This window comes from Falco biarmicus, chromosome 1 (assembly GCF_023638135.1).
Source record: "Falco biarmicus isolate bFalBia1 chromosome 1, bFalBia1.pri, whole genome shotgun sequence".
Lineage (NCBI taxonomy): Eukaryota > Metazoa > Chordata > Aves > Falconiformes > Falconidae > Falco > Falco biarmicus.
The window spans coordinates 112,210,759-112,234,409 of record NC_079288.1 but is presented as its reverse complement, the minus strand read 5'-3'; the positions used below and the strand labels follow the sequence as shown (position 1 = coordinate 112,234,409).

Here is a 23,651-nt window from a genome sequence, read left to right as displayed (position 1 = left end):
CGCGAGCGAGCCGCCGCCGCCGCCTTCCCGCGCTGCTGGCGGGCGGTCCTGAGGGAATCGGCGGAGCCCTCGGCCGCTGCCGGGTGACTGCTCCTGCCAGCGCGGCTCCTTAACGGCCGCCTTCAAGAGCCGTCAAATGTAGCGCGGGATTGCGCACAGCAAGGTTAAAAAAACCCACTTTGCTTGATTGTTATTTCTATTACGTTTGTGACGAGAGATTCCTGAAGTTCCCCCATCCCCCCCGCCCCCCCCCCCCCCCCCCCTACGACTTCAGGGTGTAGACATTCATTTTTTATTTCCGTAAAGGAATGACTGAAGATGAAGATTACGCGTTTAACAACCAAGAAAAAAAGAAGAATGCCAGAAACTAGTACTACAGAAAAGCTAATGCCTTGAAAGGTGATAGGAAGGAAGCACTACGTGACTGAAATAAAATTCATAATTTTAATTTTATTGGTAAGTAAAAGGGTTTGAGAAAAGTACAGACGAAACTATAAAAGATTTGGTTTTTTAATGCTAGTTTAGCTTATTCTCATGTGAAATACAGTGGATTGACTAGAAACTATTTACCTTTTTTCCATATTTATATATACACATGGAATAAAGGTATTTTCATTGCCTGTGTTCTTTCTCCATCCACATCTAATCTTCTAAAGCTGGTAATTCAGCTCATATGAATGCAGGACTGGAAGTGATTCACAGTGATGCTAAATCCAGTCCCTTGCCATCTCATGCTGTTCAGATGTACTCTGGAAGTAAGAACTACCACCTTAAATGCTGATGTAGTTACAGATGTAGTGTAAGAACTGCATGCTGTGCAGACCCTGCCTATGACTGCCCCGTAGTTATGGTCTTCCTAAAATTTAATTTCGCTGTTGGCAAGTCCCAAGAATGACAGTTGAAGACAACATTCACACTGCCTGGTTTTAAGTCAAACAAATCCTAGGTGTCTTGGGCCTTTGACTAACAACTTTGCTCTGCGGTATAGAAAGTACAAGGAGCAAAATTCAGAGCTTTGCTCCACTGCCCCAGTCCCCTATCTCGCTCCCTCCCATGCCTATGATGATACACTTACCTTCCTTCTGTGTGGAGCCTGGCAGGCTGCCTACATTGGGGAGCAAACACATGCAGGGCCCCAGAGTGTAGATCTTTTTTAGACAAGGCAAGAGTTCATTTGGTCTTGCCCTACTTCTGGGACAAGAACAAGAACAGCCCATAGCATTGTTTACTAATTATGAAATGTTTGGAAGCTGTTCATCTTTACTTTCCTTCACTGAAGCATGAATGCAGCTCTACCAGGCTTTTACAGCTGTGAATATTGTATCTGCCTTCAATTTTGAGAAACAAATGAGTACCACTTTAAAATGTCAGGCCAAGATTTTGAACAAGAAAATAGTACATCTGGAGGGGGAATATGAGCCTAAATGAAACACAGTGGCAGTTAAACTGTAATCCACAGCAAACTTAATTACTACTTTAAAATATTATGAGAGGGGAAGTCTACAAACGTTTTGAGAGAAGTGACACCCAAAGCCAAAAACCCGAGAACAGGCAACCTGAAGGACACTAGTATGAACAGATAAAGACGCACTAGACAAACATAAGAACTAATAAAACCACTTGGGCTAAATGAAGTCCACGAGGATGTGCAAATATTTGCATCAGAAAGTATCAAATATTTTATATATGAACTGAGCTGTAAAGGATGATGTCATATCTTATTAAATCAAATGGTATCAACAAGCACTCAAACCTTCCTCCAGTTTTGAAAAAAAAAGCTATGAACTTTAAATTAGTTACAGATGGGGAAAAAGGTTCTCTGAATTTTTCTTAATGATGCTTCCTAGCTAGAGGATGATGGTATGGGGAAAAAGAAAATATTAGCACCAGTGGGATGGGGAGGAGGAATACTTATCACTCATGGACAGTGAGGTGTAACAAGAGCTGGACTGTACCAAATATTGTAATGAGCCATTATTTTGGTAGCTCAATGATTCTCCAGACTTTTTCAGCTCTATTTTTTTTTCTGTCAGAGCAAATGCCAGATGGATAGCGTAAATACTTTATAGTGCCTATTTTTGAGTGTAAATCAGGTAGTACTGTGTGCTATTTTGACCTATTTGTGGGAGAAGATTACTAAAAGCTGGCAGTGTAAGATCCTTGGTATTTGTAGGAGTCAGTTCAGTTCATAGGCTAGGTAGGATATTTGTTAATCTCATACTCACGACTTTTTAATGGAACACTTTAGAAAAAAAATTGGCCACAAAATATAATGTTTGCAACACTGAAAAAGCATACAGCTGCATACTAAAATAATTTGTTGGGTAAAGCTTGTGCTATAAAGGAATGCCACAAGGGAGTGCCCATCTTATCAGCTGTATATATGATTACCATAATAATCATCAAATTGGTTGACAGTAGAATAAATAGCTTTCATCTCTATCATGGGTGGTCAGGGATTAGTCTGTTTTTGTTAGTACTGTTCATGGATAAGAGGAGAGGAAGGATGCAGCCTAATGGTACCTCACACATGCATAAGGCCCCCCTAACATCTTGCATGCCAACAGCAATGATTGAGTCATAAGCAAGATGAGAGTTAGAAGGTTATTTTTTAAACATTCTATAAGCCCATAACGGGACTCTTAACAGAAATAAAAGTGCTTAGACAAGAGAAGAAGCTGCAATTACCTTGGAAGAATGCTGTTGCTAATAATATTTTCAACAACTCAACACAGCTGCATGTTGCAAATGGTGGGATCTGATATCAAGGCTCTGTAATGAAATGTGAGTAAAACTGGGAGGTAAATTCACTAATTTCTAACCCATCTCTCTATAACATACAGACTGGAGACACAATCAGCCACAGATCAGAACACTGTCTTTCATGAAAATCAGGATGCTGAAGCAATCAGACAAGAGCATAAGGAAGGTAAGATGGAACAGAGCATAATGCTGTGCTGGTGTAGGCCTATTGTATAAAATTACTTGAAGAGGGTATTTCCTGAAACCAGGCTTGCACTGAACATTGAGGGGAAAATCACTACAGAAAATATAAATACACAATACATGGACAGGATGTTACTAGAGCTTCACGCAGTGAGTTTATGCTGTAGTCTTTTAAAAAGAGGCTACAAGGTGGCTGTTAATTTTTATGACCTCGAGTAAGGAATGGTAGAAGAGAATTTTCTAAACTGCTAATATAAAAACCACTTCTAGCCTTAATTAGTGAAGAAAGTACAACTCCTTTTATTGCTTATTAGATAGGTAATTATTGTCCATTTAAATTAATGAGTTATTATTTCTCCTCAGCTTTCCATCTCAGTTTGAATTCTGCCATTTCAGGGTCTGACAATGCTTTGAACTGGTGGGTCAGGTTTAGGAAAAGATATGTTTAACAATTTTGGTGGTGGGAATCCAGTATGTTGTCTGGATACCAATACTGGATAAACAGTGTAGAATATCAACTTAATAGTGAATTCGCTTCCTTACCTTATTATGTACATACAGTTAACTCCTTTTATTCTGGGAAAAATGTTTTGTGTATGTATGCATTTCTGTTGGACTACGGCTGCTGCTCCTTTTAGCTATAACAAGAATGGAATACATTTTTGTTTCACATGATTAAGGTAAGTGGACCAATTTCCCCTAATGGGCCTGTTATGGTAGGACAAATCTAGATTTTTAGACCTGGTTTTTTTTGCCAGCTAAAAAACATTGGGCTAAGCTAAACATTCAAATTTTTTCATCTTGTTTTTAAATTTGAATGCAAGCAACACCACACAAGGCACACAAGCCAATTACTTTATAACACTTGAGTGGAACTACAATAGGGAAATTATAGTAACTTTAAACAAGCATGAAAGATACTATTCTAATTTTAATCCTAAAGACAACTACAGGACAAAGTAAACAAACTATTCATGGAAGGCACACCTACTCTTGAAATGCTGCTCAGTAATCTAAACAGAGATAAGGATTGTTTGTTATTTAAGGTGGTTTTTTAAATGGAGTTTTGAATAGTAACTTCTCAGTTAAATCAGATTAGAAGATAAGTATGACAGCAGATAATGTGATCTAGCAGGTGGGACAGCTGAAAGGATGAATGTTCAGGGTCTACTCTCAATAGCACCTGCTGTGATTTCAGACATATCACCAGCATTTTTAAGCAGCAACTGATTTGGAGGGACCACACTTTTAAGACTACTTCCAGGAACTATGATTACTCGTGAGCCTCCATGTCAAGCCCCCTCTCCCCGCCCCTTTCTTTACACAGCTGCATTCTCTTATTTTCCTCATCTACATGGGGAACAAGGACATTATCATTGCCTTTGATCATGGAATTCTGTGCTTACTCCCTTGAGCTCAGTGACCACAGTGAGGTGGGTAACACACCCTCCCAGTCTAGTTTCTGAAGCAGACTCTTGAAGTTAATATAGTTACTGTTCCCTGAATGTTCTCACAATTGAATCCTACCTGATGCACTTCTACAAACAGGGGTAATTTTAAATGAGATTTCTCAAGTGCACACCTGTTGCCATACATGACTTGTGCAGGCAGGTCAGTGCCTGGGGTCATGCAGAGGAAGGCTGATAGTAACACTGCCAGCTATCTTCATCTCGGTCATTTTAAAAATCTTAGATGCTACTTTTCCAAGTAAAAAAAGCTTTTTTTTTTTAAATGCAAGTCTTCAACATCTAAGTTATATCCACAAAAGGCAGCTCTGTTTTGTTTCTGTGGCCAGTGTAGACTAGGCTTAACTGTGGGCCCAACAATAATATGTTCAAATTAATAGCAAAGCTCATTGCTTAAAAGGAGCAGGAACCAACACTGAATTTGACAAAACACAGAAAACAAAATAGACTGGAGTTCAAAAAATGAAGTAGATGAAGATGACATCTATGCATATATTCATGACTAAGAGATACACTCCCAATCATCTAAAAAAATCCCACAGAATCACTATGAATTGCACTACTGTTAAACCATTAAAACCATGAAATAATTGCTGAATTATTAATGCAAGTATAATTATAAACTTTTTCTGTTCTCTTCATTCGTTTCCTAACATTAACTGAAGCAATTGAGCGTTGAGCAGTCTTCCCTCGAGGTTTTGCTCTTGCTGCAGTTACTTGTTGATGAGGACTGCCTGTACTATGTTATTAATTAAGACATCAAGGTGAGGCTGTCTCTGCTTCACCCGGTACTGCACGGCCAGACACGCGAGCAGGACCCTCTGCCGGCAGGCGGGCCCCGCCACCGCCCCTCGCTCGGGACCGGGAGCCCGCCGGCCGCCCTGCCCCTTCCTAACGCCCGCGGCCGGTTCCGCGGGGTGAACCACGCACCCGCGGCGGCTCAGGCTCGGTGCTCCCCCCCCGCCCTGCCACATGGGGACAGGTAACCCGCGGCTTGTTGCGGCAAGCCGCTGTGTTTGCGGTCCGGGCTCTCCCGCCCAGCCCATGGCACCCGCCCTGCTGGGCCCCCTCGCAGCGGCCCCCGAACAAGGGAGGCTTCTACCTGGGGGGCCTAGCGGCTGGTAGGGGTGCACCTGCCCGGGGATGCCCGTAAGGGCCGAGCGGGCGGTTCTAGGGAACTGCGAGCTGAGGCGTGCCCCGGCACACAGCCTTGTGTAACCGCCGCGGCGGGGCGGCCGGGAGGCGGGCCCGGGCGGCGGCGGTGGGGCTGCCGGGCCGGGAGCGCCCCCTTGCCGCGCCGAGCTGAGCTGTGCCGGGCCGCGCCGCGCCGCCCCTCGCAGCGGGGAGGGCGGCTCCGCTCGCCTCGCCTTTGCCTGCGCCCAGCCCCGCGCGGGGGGAGCCGCCGCCGCTCTGTCTTTGTGGCCGCGCTGCCGCCCCACCGCCGCGGGGCCGCTCGCTGCGCCTTGGCTGCCGCGGAGGTCGCTGCTGTTGTGGCGTAGCCGGGAGAGGTTGGCGGGGAGGCGAGCACTGGCGGAGCGGCAGCCATGGGGCTGCAGCCCCTGGAGTTTAGCGACTGCTACCTGGACAGCCCCTGGTTCAGGGAGCGGGTGAGAGCCCATGAGGCCGAGCTGGAGAAGACCAATAAGTTTATCAAGGAGTTGCTCAAGGATGGGAAAAACCTGATTGCCGCGACCAAAAGTGAGTGGAGGGGTGCGGGGAGAGACGCCGGGTGGCTGCGAGGGCGGCTGCTGGCGGCTCGGGGCCCGGCGCTTGTAGCCGCTTGCCCGCCGCCGAGAGGTTTCGCCTTTGAGCCGGCGGCGCTTGCTATTGTTGCAGTGAGTTTTGCGCTGGCTTTCTCCAGCCTCTCCCTTGGGTCCCCCACCAGCCGCTGTGGCCATATAGCTCCTCTCCAGCCCTTCGCCGCGGAGGGGGGATAAGGGATAGCGCCGGCAGCGGCGCCGGGTAGCTCCAGACTTCGTAACGCCTGTTGAATTTGCCCGGTCTCTTGGCCGGGCCTGGCTTCTGTGTTTGGCGGTGCCGAGCCCGAAGTGAGCTGCGGTGTTGAATCCGCTGAGAGGACTTGGTTTCAAGTTTTACCGGTGCGTTGCAAGCTGAGCGTCTGGGAATTGCATGTCTCAACATAACGATGGATGTGTATATGCATTTGAAGTCTGTGAAGAGGCTGCTGAAAATACCCCTTTGTCAAAATTTTAAGTACGTTCAGGAATTACTGGACTTACAGTTCAGCAGTGATGGCACTAGTTACCATCTCTACATCTTTGGCCTCTTAACATGTGATGCTATTTTTTAATTTTGCATTTTACTCGTTGAATATGTATGTGTATATATATATATTTATATATGGTTAGTTATGCCGTGGTTTATGTGGGAATAATGTTATTTCTTTGAATGACCATGTTAATGCATGTTCTTAGTGTAGTATTGTAATAATTTCTTCCACTGAACTTAAGATATAGTAGTGTAGTGTAGTCCCATAAATATCTGGTAGAATGATTGGCTATACCAATTACTCAAATAAAACACTAATGTAGTGATCTGGCACTGTGTTGTCAAGAAATGTACTGCATCTTTGGTATCATGGAAAACTTCTGAAGGCAGGGAACCAGGCTTTCAGGATGTTTCCTTTAAAGTAAACTGAGAGGGATTTGGCCAATGGTTTGGGCAGTGCAGCTGCCTGGATACGGTAAGGGTTTTAAAAACAGAGATAACTCGTGCAAATAAATATTCTTCCCTATTTTTGTCTCTGTTTGATGTGCCTGGGTTAAAAAAGGTAGAAAATGCCATATCATATTTCACTTGTTTGTAACTTTTACTCTCTGGCCGGTTAATATTTAGTTACTGCAAATTGTGTTCCTTGAGGATTGTTTTAAACCTGTGACTTTAAGTGTCAGTATAAATCATCAGATCTTGGAGTGCAAAGTATAAAAGTCTCCTTAAACTTGGATAAGAACGGTAGAGGGAAATCATTCCACTTCGCTTCTGTTCCTCAAGCATCTAGACAGTATTTTGGCAACTGACCCAAACCCTCAGTTTCTCATGTATGGTTACATGTACAGAACTTAATTTGAAAGTGTGGAGCTGATAGTGGTGAGGAAAGCCATAACTCATTTGAGCCTCCTACCCACATCAGAATCCTGTGCTGATAACTTTGGCTTGGTGTGCAGTGCTTGGCGCACTTAGCTGTGTGTGGTGGGAGCCAAGGGAGTAAGTGTGCCAAGTAGAGCTACCTGGCTTGAGGGTGCTTAATGAAGTACTCTGGTAGGGCTAGCCTAGAAATATTTAGAGAAGCTATCGGAGATCCGGCCTGGTGTTGAGGTCTGAAGCAATTCCTTCCTTTCTGAGATGACAGTCAAAAATTCTCTTCTTGTGTTTAGGTGCTGTACCTTATTCTAACAAACATCTGTGCTTCAACATACCTGTTTGAGAAGTGGAAACAAATGTTAGATCCTTCCTTACGCATTTCATTTTTCTGCAGTTCTCTTGCCTCTTTAGTGCCCTGCGTGACAGGTTTGAGGCTGAGTTGTCTTCCTCTGCTGCTGGTGAGGCAGTGCCACTGTTCAACAGGCATTAAAAGACAAATTGAACCAGAGGAAACACAAGGAGGAGTCAAAACCCCAGTGGCTATGGTATTGGTCCTCCTTGTGTTTTCAGAAGAAAACATCAGCATCTGAATTCTTTGAGGCACTTGATTAATACACTGTCAGGAGACCAGATGGGATTAATATTTGTTCCAAAAAACAAGCTCGAGAAGTGGTCTAGACGCAGAGCTAGCTATTCACTTCTGTCAGAACTGCATTTTCTGCACAAAGACTGGCTTTCCACAATCTAGAGAGTCTGATAATAACGCAGGACATTTCAAGGGCTTAAATGACTGCTTCTTAGGCAACAATTGATTACAGTTTTTTGAAAATTGTTTTAGTCTTTTGAACAAAAAAAAAAGTTATCTTAATAGCTAAGGTATTTATCTGTTTCTAGAACCAGGCGGACTACGAAATTTACATGTGTTTAATTGATATGTGAGCATAATAAGCTTTTCTGAATGGGCTATGCAATATAAAATGTAGTAGGCACACCATTGTTCTTAAATTTCTGGGAAATGAGGTGACTGCAATAGAGACTGCCTGCATTTCCCTCCCTTGGTGCTTTTGTTATTTTACTTGTAAAGCAGTGACTTACAACAAATGTTGTGAGGATTCTCTAGGTGTGAATAACTGATATGACTGTATAGATCCCACTTCCTGCTTGACATGCAGCCTTGTACATGACTTTGATGCTGCCTGCACTGGGTTACATCTTGAGGGGTGGGAAGCAGATACTTGCTGCCACTCCCCTCTAATCACAGGAGTCATCAGTGTCTCCCAGGAGCAGCCAGTAACATGATGTGGATCCTCTCTGGCTCCTTTCTTTTTGTCTCTTGAGTTGTACAGGAGTATATTTTCTGCCTAAAACTCGGAATAATTGATTTTTTAAATAGCACAGGACTATACTGCTTAAAAAAAAAAGAGAAAAAAAGAAGGATGTTTTGCATTCTTAAATTGTTGAGTTTTTAGTATGAAGCATATTTCAAGTGTATCTTTACAATTTTAAGTTTCAGTTGTTTCAAGAATCTGATGGAAAGATAAACAAGACTGACTCAAAGCTGTCTCGTTTCCTGTGTAATGGTTTGAATCACTGAGTTGTCTATTTCAAGCTCAATATTGGAAGAATGAATAAACAATAGGTGGCTCTTCCTTTTGTTATGGTGGTGAAGTGTATTTAAAAGGAGTACAGAAAGACCATTTTTTTTCTACTGATGGCAATCAGTAAATATGAGCAGTATATGCATATGCCTTTAAAAATAGAAATGCAATATTTCTCAGGGGATTCCAGTTCAGTTAAACAAGTGATGTTCAAAATAGTTTATAAATAACTTCTGGATGGTGTTAGTTGTTCTTCTGTTGAGAGAAACTAAATTTAAAGGTGCCTGATAGGAGAATCCTTATTCTGAAATATGAAAGGAACTTGACAGGTTTAGTCCTGAGCTCTTAAAATCTATGAGACACAAGTTGTTAGAAGTGAAGAATACAATGGATAAATACTATGTATTTGCTTCTGATTCTTCTCCCTGTGGTGGTCCAACTGTTGTTCTATTGACATGAATGTGAGCTTTGTTTGGGGTTTTTGAAGATTTGTTTTTTGGGAGGCGAGACTTTTCCATAAATGTACAGCAGGAGCTGCCACTTCTTATGAGACCTCAGGACAGAGTGGGAAGAGTCAGCATGAGTGTGGGGGTCTTGCCCTGGGCATCTCATGGGGGATATGCAAAGGATACTGGTGAGTCCATTCTCACAGTTATTATGGGGTCCTGAAAGCAGAGCCTCCCCATTCTTGGATTTAGGCTCAAATCGGAGCAGAATTCCATTTGGGTCAACTGCAGGGACTTTGTGATGGGCTGATGAAGACAAAAGATGGAGAAGCTGGGAAAACAGAAAAGTTGAGTTCCTTAGGAGGCTTTCAAGAGTTGGTCCATATGCAGCGCCCATCTAAGGGAAGCCTTGACTGCCCCACATGGGCTTCTCAGTTAAAATGCATCATAAAACCTTTCATCAAGTCAGGACCATCTACTGCCATGTGGACACCACAGTATTCAAATAGTCTTATCACTTGTGCTAAGTGCTGAGCAGCAGCCTTCCTCTGCTTCCACCCTGAGCAACTTGCTACTCCGCAGCCCTATTGTGGGGTTTTTCACTGGGGCAGGCCTGTCCCTCATTATGTTGCTGTCTGTTTCAGCTGAGAGCAGGATAATTTCCCCTGTACCCTGAGGTTTTGGGTCATGAGCTCAGCTCTGTGAGGTCTTGACCATTGTATTTGGTGCAGCAGAGGAGGAAAACAGGCATCCTCGCTGTCCACTGCAGGTCACTGCAGGCAGCTCAGCATGCTCAGGCTTCTGGTGGCTGTTTTTTATTGCTATTTTTGTTTTATGTTTTTTATGGAAGAGTTATTCCTTGCACTCTCCAGACAGAATACAAAACAAGAACTAATTTTCTTTTATCTGTAGAGTTTGTTGGAATATAAAGAGTTACTGATAAACGTTACTGAAGAATGTTGGCTTACTGCAGGGAGTATTTTTGCATTCATGAGAAAAAAAAATATTAGTGAATTCTTTCTTTTCCTCTGAGGTGTTATTAGTCACTCATTGTTTTACAAGTTTGCCATCAAAAAGTTAAGCAGAGAGGAAGTGTTGTTGGCAATGGGAATAAAGCCATTCCCAATCCCGTCTCTGACCTAGTAGAATAGGCTGTTTTTCCTTTAACAAAGTTAACTGAAGAACCTAATCCAAACCCAAGACCCAGTCTGATGTCTGAGTTGGCCAAACCCCTATTTTTTTTCCTTGGCCAGTTCTTTTAGTGTGGGGTGGTAGCTGACCTCTCAGACACTGGTCTAGGTAGGCTTTTGGTCTGAATCCGTATGGGTATTATTATGTAACTGTAAAGGCTGTTGTAATCCACATAATTACACAGCATAAAAGCCACTCAGATCACTTGAGCCACGGTGCTTTGTTTTCTTAAGCACTAATTGTCCATTTTTTTTAAGCTTCCCTTAGTATAATCTGCACTTATGAAACCACTTAGCTGAAGGTATGATGTGTGCCAGCTCTCAAAGCCTTAGGAATTTTCTGCAACAAAAATGTTTTTCTACTGACTCTCCAATACATGTTAAAGAAGTAAAGTAAAACAGTTAATATAGGACATACTAATAACTTATAGAGAAGAAATGGATGTTGACCAAAGATTTCAAAAGAATCCAAAGACATAATGTCATTTTTATTTAACTAGAGGGGGAGGAGGCAGAGGAAGTGGGGAATATTGTGAGGGGGTCTCAGTTGAACTTGTGTGCAAAGTTTCCTAAATCAGCAGTGATTAATTAGGACTGTATCTTTGATTAATTCATCCTGCACCCTGTATTCAGTGAGAGCTATGAATTAATAAATCTTCACATTTAGCATTTTAGAAAGCTGTTTTAGTTTTTAGTTAGCACCTAAAAATGAGCTTTACTTCTGTTATAAGGCATGATTTAGGTGTGATAACAGTAACCAAATAAATGCTCTAAGTGAATACACTGATAGTTAATTTGAAATATACTCTGCTAGGGCGCAGTCAGATAAAAATTACTACTAGGGCAGCGCTAGATCCTGTATGGTAAAGGCTACTGAGCAGTACATACCTTTTTAAAAAAAGCCTTTCTGTTGGAATTCAGCTCAGTAATGGAAATGTGAGAAAGCTGAGGCAAATGGGTACTTTGGGGTACATCTGATACAGCTTTCTCTTAAGAAACAACTGCTTATAATAATGTAATATAACATTGCTTTTCCCTTCCTTTCAAGATAATTGCCACAGCTAGGGCCTAATTAACCAAGACAGTACTTTTTTCTTTTTTTGCTGCTTGTAGATAAAGTTGCTTCTGTATAAGGATCAGGGAAGTGCTTTCTTTTAAGAAAATACAGAGCATTGCATTTAACTCCACCCGAAGTAAAGCATTCATTACTGTGTCAGTAGCTATAAAAAAGTGTCAAGCTCATTCTGTGAAGGATGCCAGTTTGTCATCTTGAATCATGTCTTTTCAGCTTGGATTACTAACTAGCTTCATTATCTTCTTTGTCCTGAAGATGTTCCACTGTTCATTTTTTTTCTGTAATAAAAGTAGAGCATTGTGCTAGTGAACTAGAAGATGGGATTTCAGAAAATGTGAATTTACATGAATTTACATGGATTTTTTCAGTGCTAAGACACCTGACAGGCTATTGTTGGAGTGATTTTTGTTTTGGGGAAATAAGTAATTTTTCAGCTTTAGATAAACGGTGTGGTTGTTGAAGAGGACATCAGTGATTAATGTCATTGCCAGTCTTCAGAACGAAAACTAGAAGTAAGTAGAATGGCTTGTAATTTTTGGAGAAGTTGTCTGGTGGCTCATGTGGGGAAGTTTTTTCCTGATGTTTTTCTTTTTTAATGATAAGGCTTTTAGAATCATAATACTGACTTTTAGGAGTTGGGAAGAAGGGAAGATTTGCCCTACAGTCTGTAAAGTGCAAACACCTGCTTGCAATTAAATAAATAGACCCATTGCTAAGGCTGCCAGGTGTATGCTGTTCCTAAAATTTTCCTAGGCTTGCCAGCTCTTTATTACAAAAACATTGCAAATTTTAACAAGCAGAGCTTATGACACCAGTATCGGTTCTCAAGTCAGTCTAAAGTCAACTTGATAGTCTTTAGTAAGGCATAATGTCTCTTTATGATCGGCACAGATTTTTTTGTAAGGGGACAGGGAGGGGAGATGGTCTGTTCTGGAGTGCTATAGTTTCCCACCCCCACCCCCGGTGTACAGCAAGGGGAGCAGCATACAGGCCAGGTGCTCTGGGCTCACTTTGGACACAGAGTGCTTGGAAATGTGTTTTGAAACAGCACAGAAGAGCTGCATCCCTATACTTCTCTTTTTCAGCTGTTTTCTAACATAACATAATTAATGTATATATTTTACATTGGCTTTAGCGCCTTTGTTTTACAATACCAACTTCAGTCACTACTGTGGTGCTTAACATGTTGACTTAAAAAACAGGGGCTTGGCTATTTGAGGGAGATAGACCTCAGTGTGTGAATCTTGGCAATATGTTTTGATAAGGGTGCGTTATGGCTTTTTGAGATAATTTTTGTGTCTTGCTTATGGCTGATGGGGTTTTCTTTTGGATCTAATGCCACTTTTCTGAGTTTCTCGACCAGATTTGCTGTTGTTCTAAGACAGTTGTTCTTGAGATATTAATGACCTGCTCAGTGTTTTGATTATCTTTTAAAAGTCTTCATGTTTTTGAGTTGGCAAATTAAGAAACTTTGAGCGGTTGAATACTTTTCTGGAATATTGAATGAGCGTAAAATATACGATCAAATGAGTTTGGGCACATATTGGCAGAATAGTTTAAGAAACTGTTTAGGGAATTTACATCTCTCTCTGCTGGTGGTTGCTGCCACTTACTGTAGTTGTCGATTTTAATCAGCACCCAAAATCTGTCTCATTGCTAAGTCAAACCCACCTACTTTACCGGGTTTGAACTAACCATTGTATTTTGCAGTGAGTTGAGGTAGGCACATGTGCTCCATCCCAGCAGCTCCTGTGGAGGCTGTGCTCTTTCAGTGTAACTTTGATAGAAGAAAGGGCAGCTACAGTGGCTGCAATTTAAAATGCCCCATGTTATGCGTCTGTGATTGATGTATGCCAGCTATCCAAAGTGCATGTTTAGATATTTCACTGGGAAGAAAGATACTGGAAAGGGAAGTCTGTGTCTGAGTTTAAGCTATCCTCAAATTCTTTTTCTAAACAGATGTTTTATGCAATTGTCGGCAGACAACCTCAATGTCATGTTGTCATTCTTCCGTACCTACTTGCACCTATGGACAGAGCTTCTTGCAGCCAACCCTGTTACTTGTGAATGCCTTTTACTCCAGCTGTTTTTGTTTCCTCCCCTTATTGTTCTTTTTCCTCCTGTGCATTTGCTCATCTTTCAGGATAAAAATAGAGAGAAAACATCCAGGCCTTCAGAAGCAATGTGGCCATCACAGGCCAAGGCTAAATCAGAAGTTCCTGTAAACTGTTCATGATGGGGTTGTCCTCTGTAGGAAGGGAGCATTGGGAGGGAAAAATAATCTACAGAGATGGAAAGTCACAGTGTTATTAAACAGGTTGTGGTTTTACTACTGCCCACACCTTTGAATAAATGTCCTGCTGTTGCCTATTTAGTTGAGAGGACTGGGCATATGGGGGTTATCAGCCCATTAGGTAAATTAGAGAGAAGGCTTTGCCTCTCAATAAATCTGGTTGTTACAGCTTCCCTTAGTTCTCTCCAGCTTTTATATGTGCACCTGGCTGGTTGGAACTGCACGTCCTTGAAGAGGAGAAAAAGGCTTTGTTTAATTTGGCAAAGAAAATTGAGTATCCAGGGTAAAACTGTTCAGGACTGTGAATTGAATCTGGGCCTTGGAGGACAGTTGTACAGTGTGTGGTGGTTGGGAGTAGGTTCTTAGCTACTTTGTTGCTGGTGAGTGTTTTTCAGTTTTGAAATTTATCCATTTCCTCCATTAAACTGGTGCAAGTGAGCTTAGAAGCAATGAATAAATTCATGGTAAAGAGTCTGAGGCTTGTGTTGCACTTGCGGCATTTCAGCCTTAAATTTCAAAAGTTGGGCTGTCTTCCCAAGGGGAGGGAGAGCACCTTATTTTTGTGTTGAATCTGTGTTTTTGTCAAGCATGCATAAAGAGTTGCACGCTTTAAAAAGTATAATATTTGAATGTAGGTATGATGGAACAAACCAAAGTTGGTAAGGAAACTTGCAGCAGATTTAAGTGAAAATATGATTACATAAAAAATGCTTCTTAAAAAAAAAATAAAAATCCCACCATCTTGCAAAACAGGTGGAGGGAGCATGCTGCCAGGCCACCAAGGACTTGAGAAAACCTGTTCAAAATGCCATTTTGGTAGTGGGTCACTGTTCTTAGAAATCTGTCACAGGTTGGGTTTGTAGCTTATGTGGGTTAAGAGACTGTGAACGCTGCTTAGTTTCAGCCTTTGAAACGCATCAGTGCTTCGAGAACAAAACAGTATAATTTACATTGTCAATACCTTATTCCTGTTAAAATATCAGGTTGTATGCTTTCTCTTTGAAAAGGTCTGGTCCAATTGACAGGCTCAGTTACAAGCCAAATCATTGTTTCTCCAAAGCTTTTGTCCATTCAACTTCTTAGCCTGTAAGCTTTTCTGGAACAAAGCTGACTTTCTTCCAGTCTGCTCTAAAACACTCTTGCTCTGTGGTAATATTACTGTACTTTTATTATGCCTCATTTTCCTTCATGCTTTCAGTCATTTCAAAACGCACAGTTTCAAATTTCTGTTGTGCCTCTTGCTTAGCTGTTACTGTGCTCCAGCAGATTCAACACTTTAAAAAAAAAACCAAAAAACTACCTGCATGCATTGCATAATTTATTTTTTTTACTTCTAGAAGAATCTAATGCTAAAAAGAATTGCAAACACTCCTCTGTTCTATGGACAATTAAAAAACATTTTTTTTGTACAAAACACATCTGTGTGTCTACCAACACCATTGCTGCTTTTCCTGTGGGCTTCTGTAGGGTTGCACCTGACAGGGAAGGCTGCCCTCCTTGGGGGGGTAGGGAGTGAGCTAGTCAAGCATTAAAATTTATTGTTGGCACCTGTTTCTCTCCTCTTACTGCAGTCTTTTGCAGTGTTTTATGGAGAAATGGGGCTAAGCTCCAGACATTCAGCCGAAATTTTTGTGTAGTTAATGTAATGAACTAAGGAAACGTGTGTGTTACGCCCTTGAATCTCATGTGTAGGAACTTGGCCCTCTGCTCAGATGAACTCTGCTGAGGGCCTAGAGAAAAATCGAAGGAGACTTGAGCCTAGGTAAGACAGGATGCCATGGTTTAAGAAGAGCTGAAATGTGTTTTTTGTCTTGGAAAGACTCATCCAGCTGTTGCAGAGCTCAAGCACCTGAGGAACTGTTGGCTGTTATCTCTAGGTAGTGCTCAAGTACTGTAACCTGCTTTGAGGGAGCTGAGGACTGGAAATGCCTTCCTGGAGGGCTGATATCTCATTACTTGAGAAGTAATACAGCTTGGAAGACCCATGAGAAGAGTTGTGTCTATATCTATATCTGGCCTAGTAGTCATGATGATTGACCTAGCAGAAAATGAGTTTCAATGTGTGTATTTGAGAAGTAGAAGTCCTTCAAGCTACGGTCCTAAATGCAAATATTTTGCAAATGTAGCTTTGTGATACAACAGAAATGATTCTTTGTGTTTACTTATCTGGAAATTTTATTTCCCTTATTGCCTTCATTAACTGCTTTCATATGTCTATATTTGGAATGTCTTACGTATGAATTCCTCTTTTTTTAGTTACAAAAATACCTTATGTTTTGGTGCAACTTAATTTGTATTGTATATAGGGTGGGTTTTTTTTTTTTGATTGTTGCTGCTGGTTGCTGTTCCATCTTGGGGATCTTTCTACAGGGGGCAAAACCCGTATCTGCAAGGTTAGTGAAATTAGAGGGATCAAAATCTCATCTTTACAGCTACATTTTTATGTGGAGGCAAGCACAACACAGTTTACATTTGCCCTCAACATCTTGCCTGTATAGAACACTACTTATTCCTCTTGTAACTGTTTTGAGTCTTTTGTTATGTAACATGAAAAAAAAGAATGTATAGTGATAGAGCTTTTTATTTGCACGGTCCTGACCAGACGCTAAGCAGTAAACAAACAAATGAATTAAATTAATGGAATGATGACATGTCCTCATCCTTTCATCCCAGGCTTCTTTCCTTAAAGCCAAAAATGTTTTTTCTTTTCATGTACATGGATAATTTATGGTATGAACAAAAGAGCAAGCTGTGTCTAGAGAAGTGACTTTGGGAGCAGCTTTGGACAAGACCTTCCCATTTTTCTATATTTCTTTCCATCACTATTTAAGCTATTGCCTCAAACTTGGGGACATTTGTCTATAAAGCATTTCAAAAATACTGAAATGTCACAGGGGAGTTTTGTGTATCAGTCCCTTCTGCATTATGAGAGGCTACACCCACTGCTCTTTTTCTGTAGCCGTTATTTGAATTGAGCAGTAGTTAATTTTTTTTATCATCTTCAAGTAAATTAGCTTAGTATAGAATCTGATAGGAGAATGTGCCATATTCTGCTACAGTCATGGTTTAGACATCTTAGTATAGAGGGCATGGCAGTATGAACTCAGCAGCTGTTCCGCCCTTGCCATGCAGATTATTCAAGTGGAAATTGAAGTCAGCAGTTTGGCTTTTGTAAAGTTTACAGTGTATCCTCACTCACAAGTATCCTTATATGTAGAAAAACTTCGGTATGGCAACCTTGTTATAATGCTCAGTGGACATAGTGAAATCCACTTCAGATTTGTAAAGTTATTGCATAGCTTCATTGAGGAGATTTTTTTTCCCTCATTGTATCTTTTGTTTGTAGTTCTTTAAAGTGTTTACAAGGAAGATAGCTTTGTTACCTTCTTGAAAATTAGCTTAGTATTATTACTACTGATGCATTTTAAAATAAAAATAGGAATTAAGATATCAGTCAAGGAAAATAGCAATCTTGTTTTGGTTGGAGCAAGCAACTGGACCACATTAGCAATTAATCTGATAGCTTCCCCCTGCCCTCTTCCTCTCTGGTAAAGAAAAAAAAAATCATAGAAATTCTTTTCCTGAGGCTCTCTCCTTTGGTTTCTCTTTTAAATATAGAAAATTCCTATATTTTAATAGTGGTCAGGAGGTGATCTCACATTTCATGTGGACATTATTGAATGGTCTTATTGGAACATTGCTTCCTGGACACTATTATTAGTGTAGTAGCTAAGAGAGATATGAGCAGCTGCTGAGTTTTGTTCTGAGTGCCTAGATGGGTGGGTTGGAGTGGCATTCTCAGAGTGACAAGCAGAGGCACTAGGGGATGCCAGGAAGGAATTTTGCTTGGAAGACAGTTGACGTTAGCTCAGTGGTTTGTGCTTCTGTCTCCCTTCTGAGAGGTCTTAGTAGTGTGACTTTTTAGATGATTCTTGCCATAACTTGCCGGAGACTGCTGCCTCCTTCACCTCATTTGAATTCTTAGCTGCCTGTTCTGATGAAAATTTATAAAGCAAAATTTTGTTGATGTTCTAGTTTGAATATTAAGGATGAGCAGCAAAGGTCCAATAGTATGGGTTTTAATACTTGCTCGCATGGAGGCATGCTCAGGGCTCCTAAGAAAGTTTGGGATAGGGCCACTAGGACAGAATAAAGGCTGAATCAAGTGTCTGAACTATGTACCTCTAATCCCTTGCTAGGCTTTGGAAAAGGTACGGTTTAGATTTTTAAAATAATTTTTCCTTTGCTTCTGTGCATCTGCTATTGCTCTTTTCTACTCGGTTGTATTTTATTAAGTAGGGGTAATTTACTTGAAGAGCAAGAACAGAACGAACTGTCTGATGATGGCATTGCCACAGGCCACAGAGGAGAGGGTTCCCTTCCGGCAAGTTAATGACAAAACCAACAGGAATGTTGTTCCTAGGCTTATTTTCTTCTTTTTCTTTTCCCAGAGTAAACTGCCACCTCTTCTAGTTGCATCCTTCCCTTATAAAACCTCCAGGTTTGCCAATGTCAGTTGAATTTTGACTCACAGGAGAGCAATTTGGGGGGAGAAAATGGGTCTTTTGTAACTCTAACAATAGCAGATGGAATACATTGTTGTCAATAATTAATAATGTTAGAGAAAGACAGCATGTTGGCTCTCTTCTGAGGAGAGGTGTGGTGAGGTTTCTTACTTGCTTGTTTGCGGTTGCTTGGCTTTCAGAGGGACCTATTATAATGCTGTCTAGGGCATGTCTTCGTCCTTTTCAGTTGAAGGATTCTCTAACCTTTTCCGGGGTGTGTGTGTGTGTAGGAAAAATCCCTGCTATTTTGTACACCACTGTAATATTGCTGTGCTAGCCTTCATTTATGGAGCATTATTGAGTGAATTTGCACATTTGTTTTCCTTTTCCCCAGTGTTTTTTGTTTGTTTAAACCTGTTGGGTTTGATTTCTGGCAGTCACTTCACAAATTGTCTTTTGATACTTTATGGACTTCTGATGCTTTCTGGATCAAAGCTCACAGGAATGCTTTAGTGGTATGTGCAGTATAGGGAGCTGAGATTTCCTTGGTGTCTGTAAATGGTTTAATTTTTGTTTTCTTAAGTTATGATGATGTTTGTGAGCTGGTTTAATGGTTTTGATTACCTTTGTAAGTTGATAATGAATGTGATGGGAAGAATTGAGCGTTATTGTTCTGTGTCTAACTAAAATGAAGCATGTCTAGTTGGCAAAGACTAATCCTTCTGCATACTGTTAGCAATATGAAATAATTAAGGAATTTCCCTTCTACCTGAATTCCTGCTTTGCCCTATAATCATGCAGTGAACAGCTTGGTGTGGTGGGGATTCTTGATAGCAAGAAGGTCCTTATTTAAGGTTGCCACTAGAAAAATCCAGTATAAGGAGTTATGTGCAGGAAATGTCATCAGGAAAATTAAAGGTGAGTTTGCTTTTTATAATCAGCCAAATAACAATGCATTTTAAATTCCTAGTAATGGCTTCCGGTGTTCTATTTGTAGCATTGGTTTTTCTTCTGTCATGTAGAGTATGTACGCTTTGTAAAGTATGCATAAATATGAGATTAGTCTTGAAAATAAACAAACCTCTTAACCTATATAGCACTTTAAAAAAAATCCAAAGTGTGTAAAGCATTTTGGATGCTAGCCTTTCAACATGCTGTGAAGTAGGTTGGGCTGCTAGTTATGTTTACAGGTGGATGAAGTGAGAGATGAGGTGATTAGATAAGATTGCACATCAAGTCTTTATGGGAGATGGAGTTAGTTATTAGGAGGCCCTGATGTTTAACCTTATTACCTGCATTAGAATATTCTGTTTTGTAAGAGAGCTTGCAGACATTGGTATTGTATTGTGAATTGGCTGACAGTTTCAGACTATCTGTTCAAAAGCAGTGATCAAAATTGTTTTGATGTATATGCTTGCAGATTTGAAAATGATGTGCTGGATTTTAAAGGCTTAGTTTTAGCATGCAATCATGTTAAATGTTCCAGCGAGGTGGTAGTTGCATCTGTTTGATACTTTGTAGTGAATATGAAGGACCTGGGACTGTGCTTACCTTGGTTCTATGTTAGAATTGAGAGTGTGGGGGCTTTTGCTGGCTGGAAATGTACCCCACATCCAGCAGTCCATTCCAGAACTACATCTAATCAGGCAGGAATCTACAGGCACTGTACTAGTTGTGGTACAGTGCTTTTGGCTTATCCAAACCTTGCCTTATGCCTAGCAGTCCTTTCTGAACAAAGGCACAGGTGGCTGTCCCATCCTGTGCGCATGCTAACCCAGCTGGTGGTGCTGCTGGTGGTCCCCTGACTTAGTCCTGCCTTCCTGTGCCTACTTGTGTAAATCTGTCTCAGACACAGGCTTAGCCAGCTACACCCTTCCAAGCTTGCTGCCAGTTTTTGCTCACTTTTCTCCTTTTCCTATCTCAGTGACCCTATGAACTTAGTCTTTGTCATAACAGACAGTTTCTATTGACACCAGTCCTAAATTTAGCCCTAAATTGTTCCTTCTAGACCCATCCTTTCCTTAGTCCTAATTTGGGCACTGCAGCCTTTAGCAGATACAAGCCAAGAAAGGAAATTTTCCCTGCTGATGCTAACGTCTCATCATTTGGCAAACCCTCGCTGAACCCAGCAATGAGTATTCCTGCTGGCTAATATCCAGCCTTAAAAGTAATCGACTGCATTTTTGGATCCTTCTCTTTCTGTGTCCTGACAGTGGTAACTAATAACAAATACAAATTATCTGAAAACCCTGCAAGTGAACTCAAGTCTTGCCCTAACACAAAACAGGTGGCTCCTACTGAGCTGCAATTTAAATCTTATTTGCTTAGTTGCAGTGTTTTACATTGATTAATTGTGGACAAATGTCTTAGTGTGAATCTTTGGAAACTGGTAAGGAAGACTGTAAGTTGTACGTAAAACCAGTGTGTTTTTTGTTTATGCCAATGGGAAAGAAGATGACGACATGAGAATCAGAAGTGAGTTGGGTTTTTTCACGGGCAACAGTCAGCAAGCCAGCTCAATTGTAAGTTGCTGGTAGTCACAAAGTTTTCCCTTTCTAAAGGTAATTTGGTATTGGTAATATCACTTGCCTTATGAAGCACTTTCTTAATCTATTACTAAGAAAAGGATGGTTGTGCTCAGAGTTGACTTTGGGATTTGGTCTCTGAATTGAGATAGCTGTGGAAGACATCCCCCGCCCCCCTCCCTTACTAACCTTATGTGAGAAAGAAAACATAAGTGCTTTTCCTTTCCTTTTGTATCTATACAGCTAATTGTATGCAAAAAATTTGTTTCATTTGTCTTGATGCCACTTTGTTTAGTTTTAAATATAGAAGGAGTAGATAATGATTTTATGTATCTTTTACTGAAAGAAAGTAATTTCTGTGAGGGAAACACTGTTAATTTACCAGACTGCAATTAGGAATCACCATCTATTTTCTGCTCTCAGTTCTATATAATCTATGCAACTGTGAACATGGTTTGAAATTTACCTTACTACTTTTGCCCAGGGTTCCCGGGCTGGTCTTTGGTATGTTTTACCTCATTTTGATATAGGTTGCTGTGATGTAGAAATAGGAGATATCAGCTTGTGATAGTCAGGTTTGGTTTTAATTTGCTTCTGAGGTCAAATCACTTGTTTTGCAAGAGTGGGTTATGCTAGAGAAAAGCCGTAATATGCTGTGGGTTTTGGCCACAGGAACAGAGAGGTCTTCGCAAAGGACTATATCTGACCTCCTTTCTATTTTTCTTTAGAATTTTTTTCCATTCAAACTTCTGTCTCTTTTTGACATCCTAGTGCATCTTTTCTTTCTCTTGCATCACCCCACAGTTATACAGTACTTTTGTGAGCAGTCTTGTGGCCAGTAACATATATTAGCACAAGTTGCACTTCCAGCTTTAAATGTGCCTCTAAAGAAGTAAAGATGAAAAAAGAAACAAATGTTTGAGATGTGCCAAGGGCCTGTGTTCACCTAGATGCACATTTGTATTCTGAGCCACGCCTACACTAGGTACAAAACTGGGATGGCAGAAGGTAGAAAAACCCTGCTGGAGCTTCCAGATGAAAAGCTAAGGATGCTTCACAGCACCGTGCCTGTGGTTAGATGTTATCTCATGCTGTCAGTGCAATCTCCCTAGTCCCCAGTTAATACAACTTCTATAAGGGCCAGAGCCGGTCCATGAGAGACTTTGTCCTGTGCTGAAGATATTGGTGCAAAGTGGCAGGAAATCCTCCTCCTCCTCTATTTTTTTCCGTCCCCGTCCCACACTTGGCTTTCAGGACTTCTGTCTGCAGTTTAGTGACAAAGTATCTTGGGTGTGATGGTAGTTTGTATGCTTAAATGACTTTCATGCTGTACACATTTGAACTTTGGTGCTGCCATGGCATTAGTATGTCACCTGTTACCACAAATTGGTTTGCTATTAGACCTTGGATGTAGGGGTGTCTGATGCAACCTGTACGTGACCAGTGATTGCAGAGCTGTGCTTGCTGGTGTTTGCTCTCACGTGTCCTTGCAGAATGTTTGCTTTCCCTGCCTGCTCTGCCTCTTCTGGAAGATGTAGCTGTCATTTCTATTTAAACAACTATTTGTATAATCTCTCCTTTCTGTGCACTAAAGCAAAGGAGTTGAAGCATAAATTATAGCAGAACATTTATTGTAAGGTCTCTAGGGAAAGTTGATATTGTGCTTTCCTGTCTCACATGTATGAGGCTGCAGTATGTATCTACTATACTGGACTTGTGCTTAATCAGATGTACTGATATGCTTCCCCTTGAATAATTTTCCATGTACTCTTATGTTAGACACTTAGGCTTGAAACATTGTCAGAACATTTAATCACTTTGGATGGGTATTTCTGTCTGAAAACCTTGGTGATATGAGTAATGTTCATATTGTGATCCTATGAGCTTATGTGTATGTGCTTATGTGTTGCTTCCTGGTATCTGTGTACCTCTCAGCCATGACAGGAAACAAACAGAAGAAAAATTTACTAACCAGAAAAACTTGTAATTCAGTCCATATACATTCTTTGATATGCTGGCCTTTCCTAGACAAGGTTGTTATTTCAATTGCAGGATTTCAAGTTCAAGGCAGAATAGCCTGGATCACTGTCAAACTAACAGAGAAACCATCACAATTGGTGCAATTAAAACCAGTGTCATTTCTGTAGCAGTCATGTGGAAAGAAAACCTCATATGTTTGATTGTAAACATGACGGGGCAGTATTTTTTTTACACATAGTGGCTCACTGTATTCCTGACAGTACTCTTAGAGGCTTGCTAGCCAGTGATTATTTATGTAGAGTAATTTATGAAGAAAAACTGTCAGCAAAACTACAAGCCTCAGTGAGCTGGGTGGGATTTTTTTATATGCTCTGGCCTCCACTAGGGCTTTGGCAAGTGCACCTTTTTTGAATAATTTGAAAGACCTTGTCAAGTTGTCTCTGATAATTAGGTCTGACATAGCTAATACCTGAAATACAGGCAGGACAGTCATGTGGCTAAATCATGGCTTGTCAGCAGTGAATA

General features: G+C 41.0%; 1 protein-coding gene across 1 annotated transcript in view; it reads left to right on the top strand.

The window, feature by feature from the left end:
* The first annotated feature begins 5,772 nt into the window (after nt 1–5,772).
* ARHGAP10 (Rho GTPase activating protein 10) overlaps nt 5,773–23,651 on the top strand; it is a 154,850-nt gene continuing 136,971 nt past the window's right edge. The window contains exon 1 of the mRNA XM_056361295.1: nt 5,773–6,110. Within this exon, the coding sequence (XP_056217270.1) occupies nt 5,957–6,110 (154 nt within the window). The 5' untranslated portion in view covers nt 5,773–5,956. The remainder of the gene's footprint in view (nt 6,111–23,651) is intronic.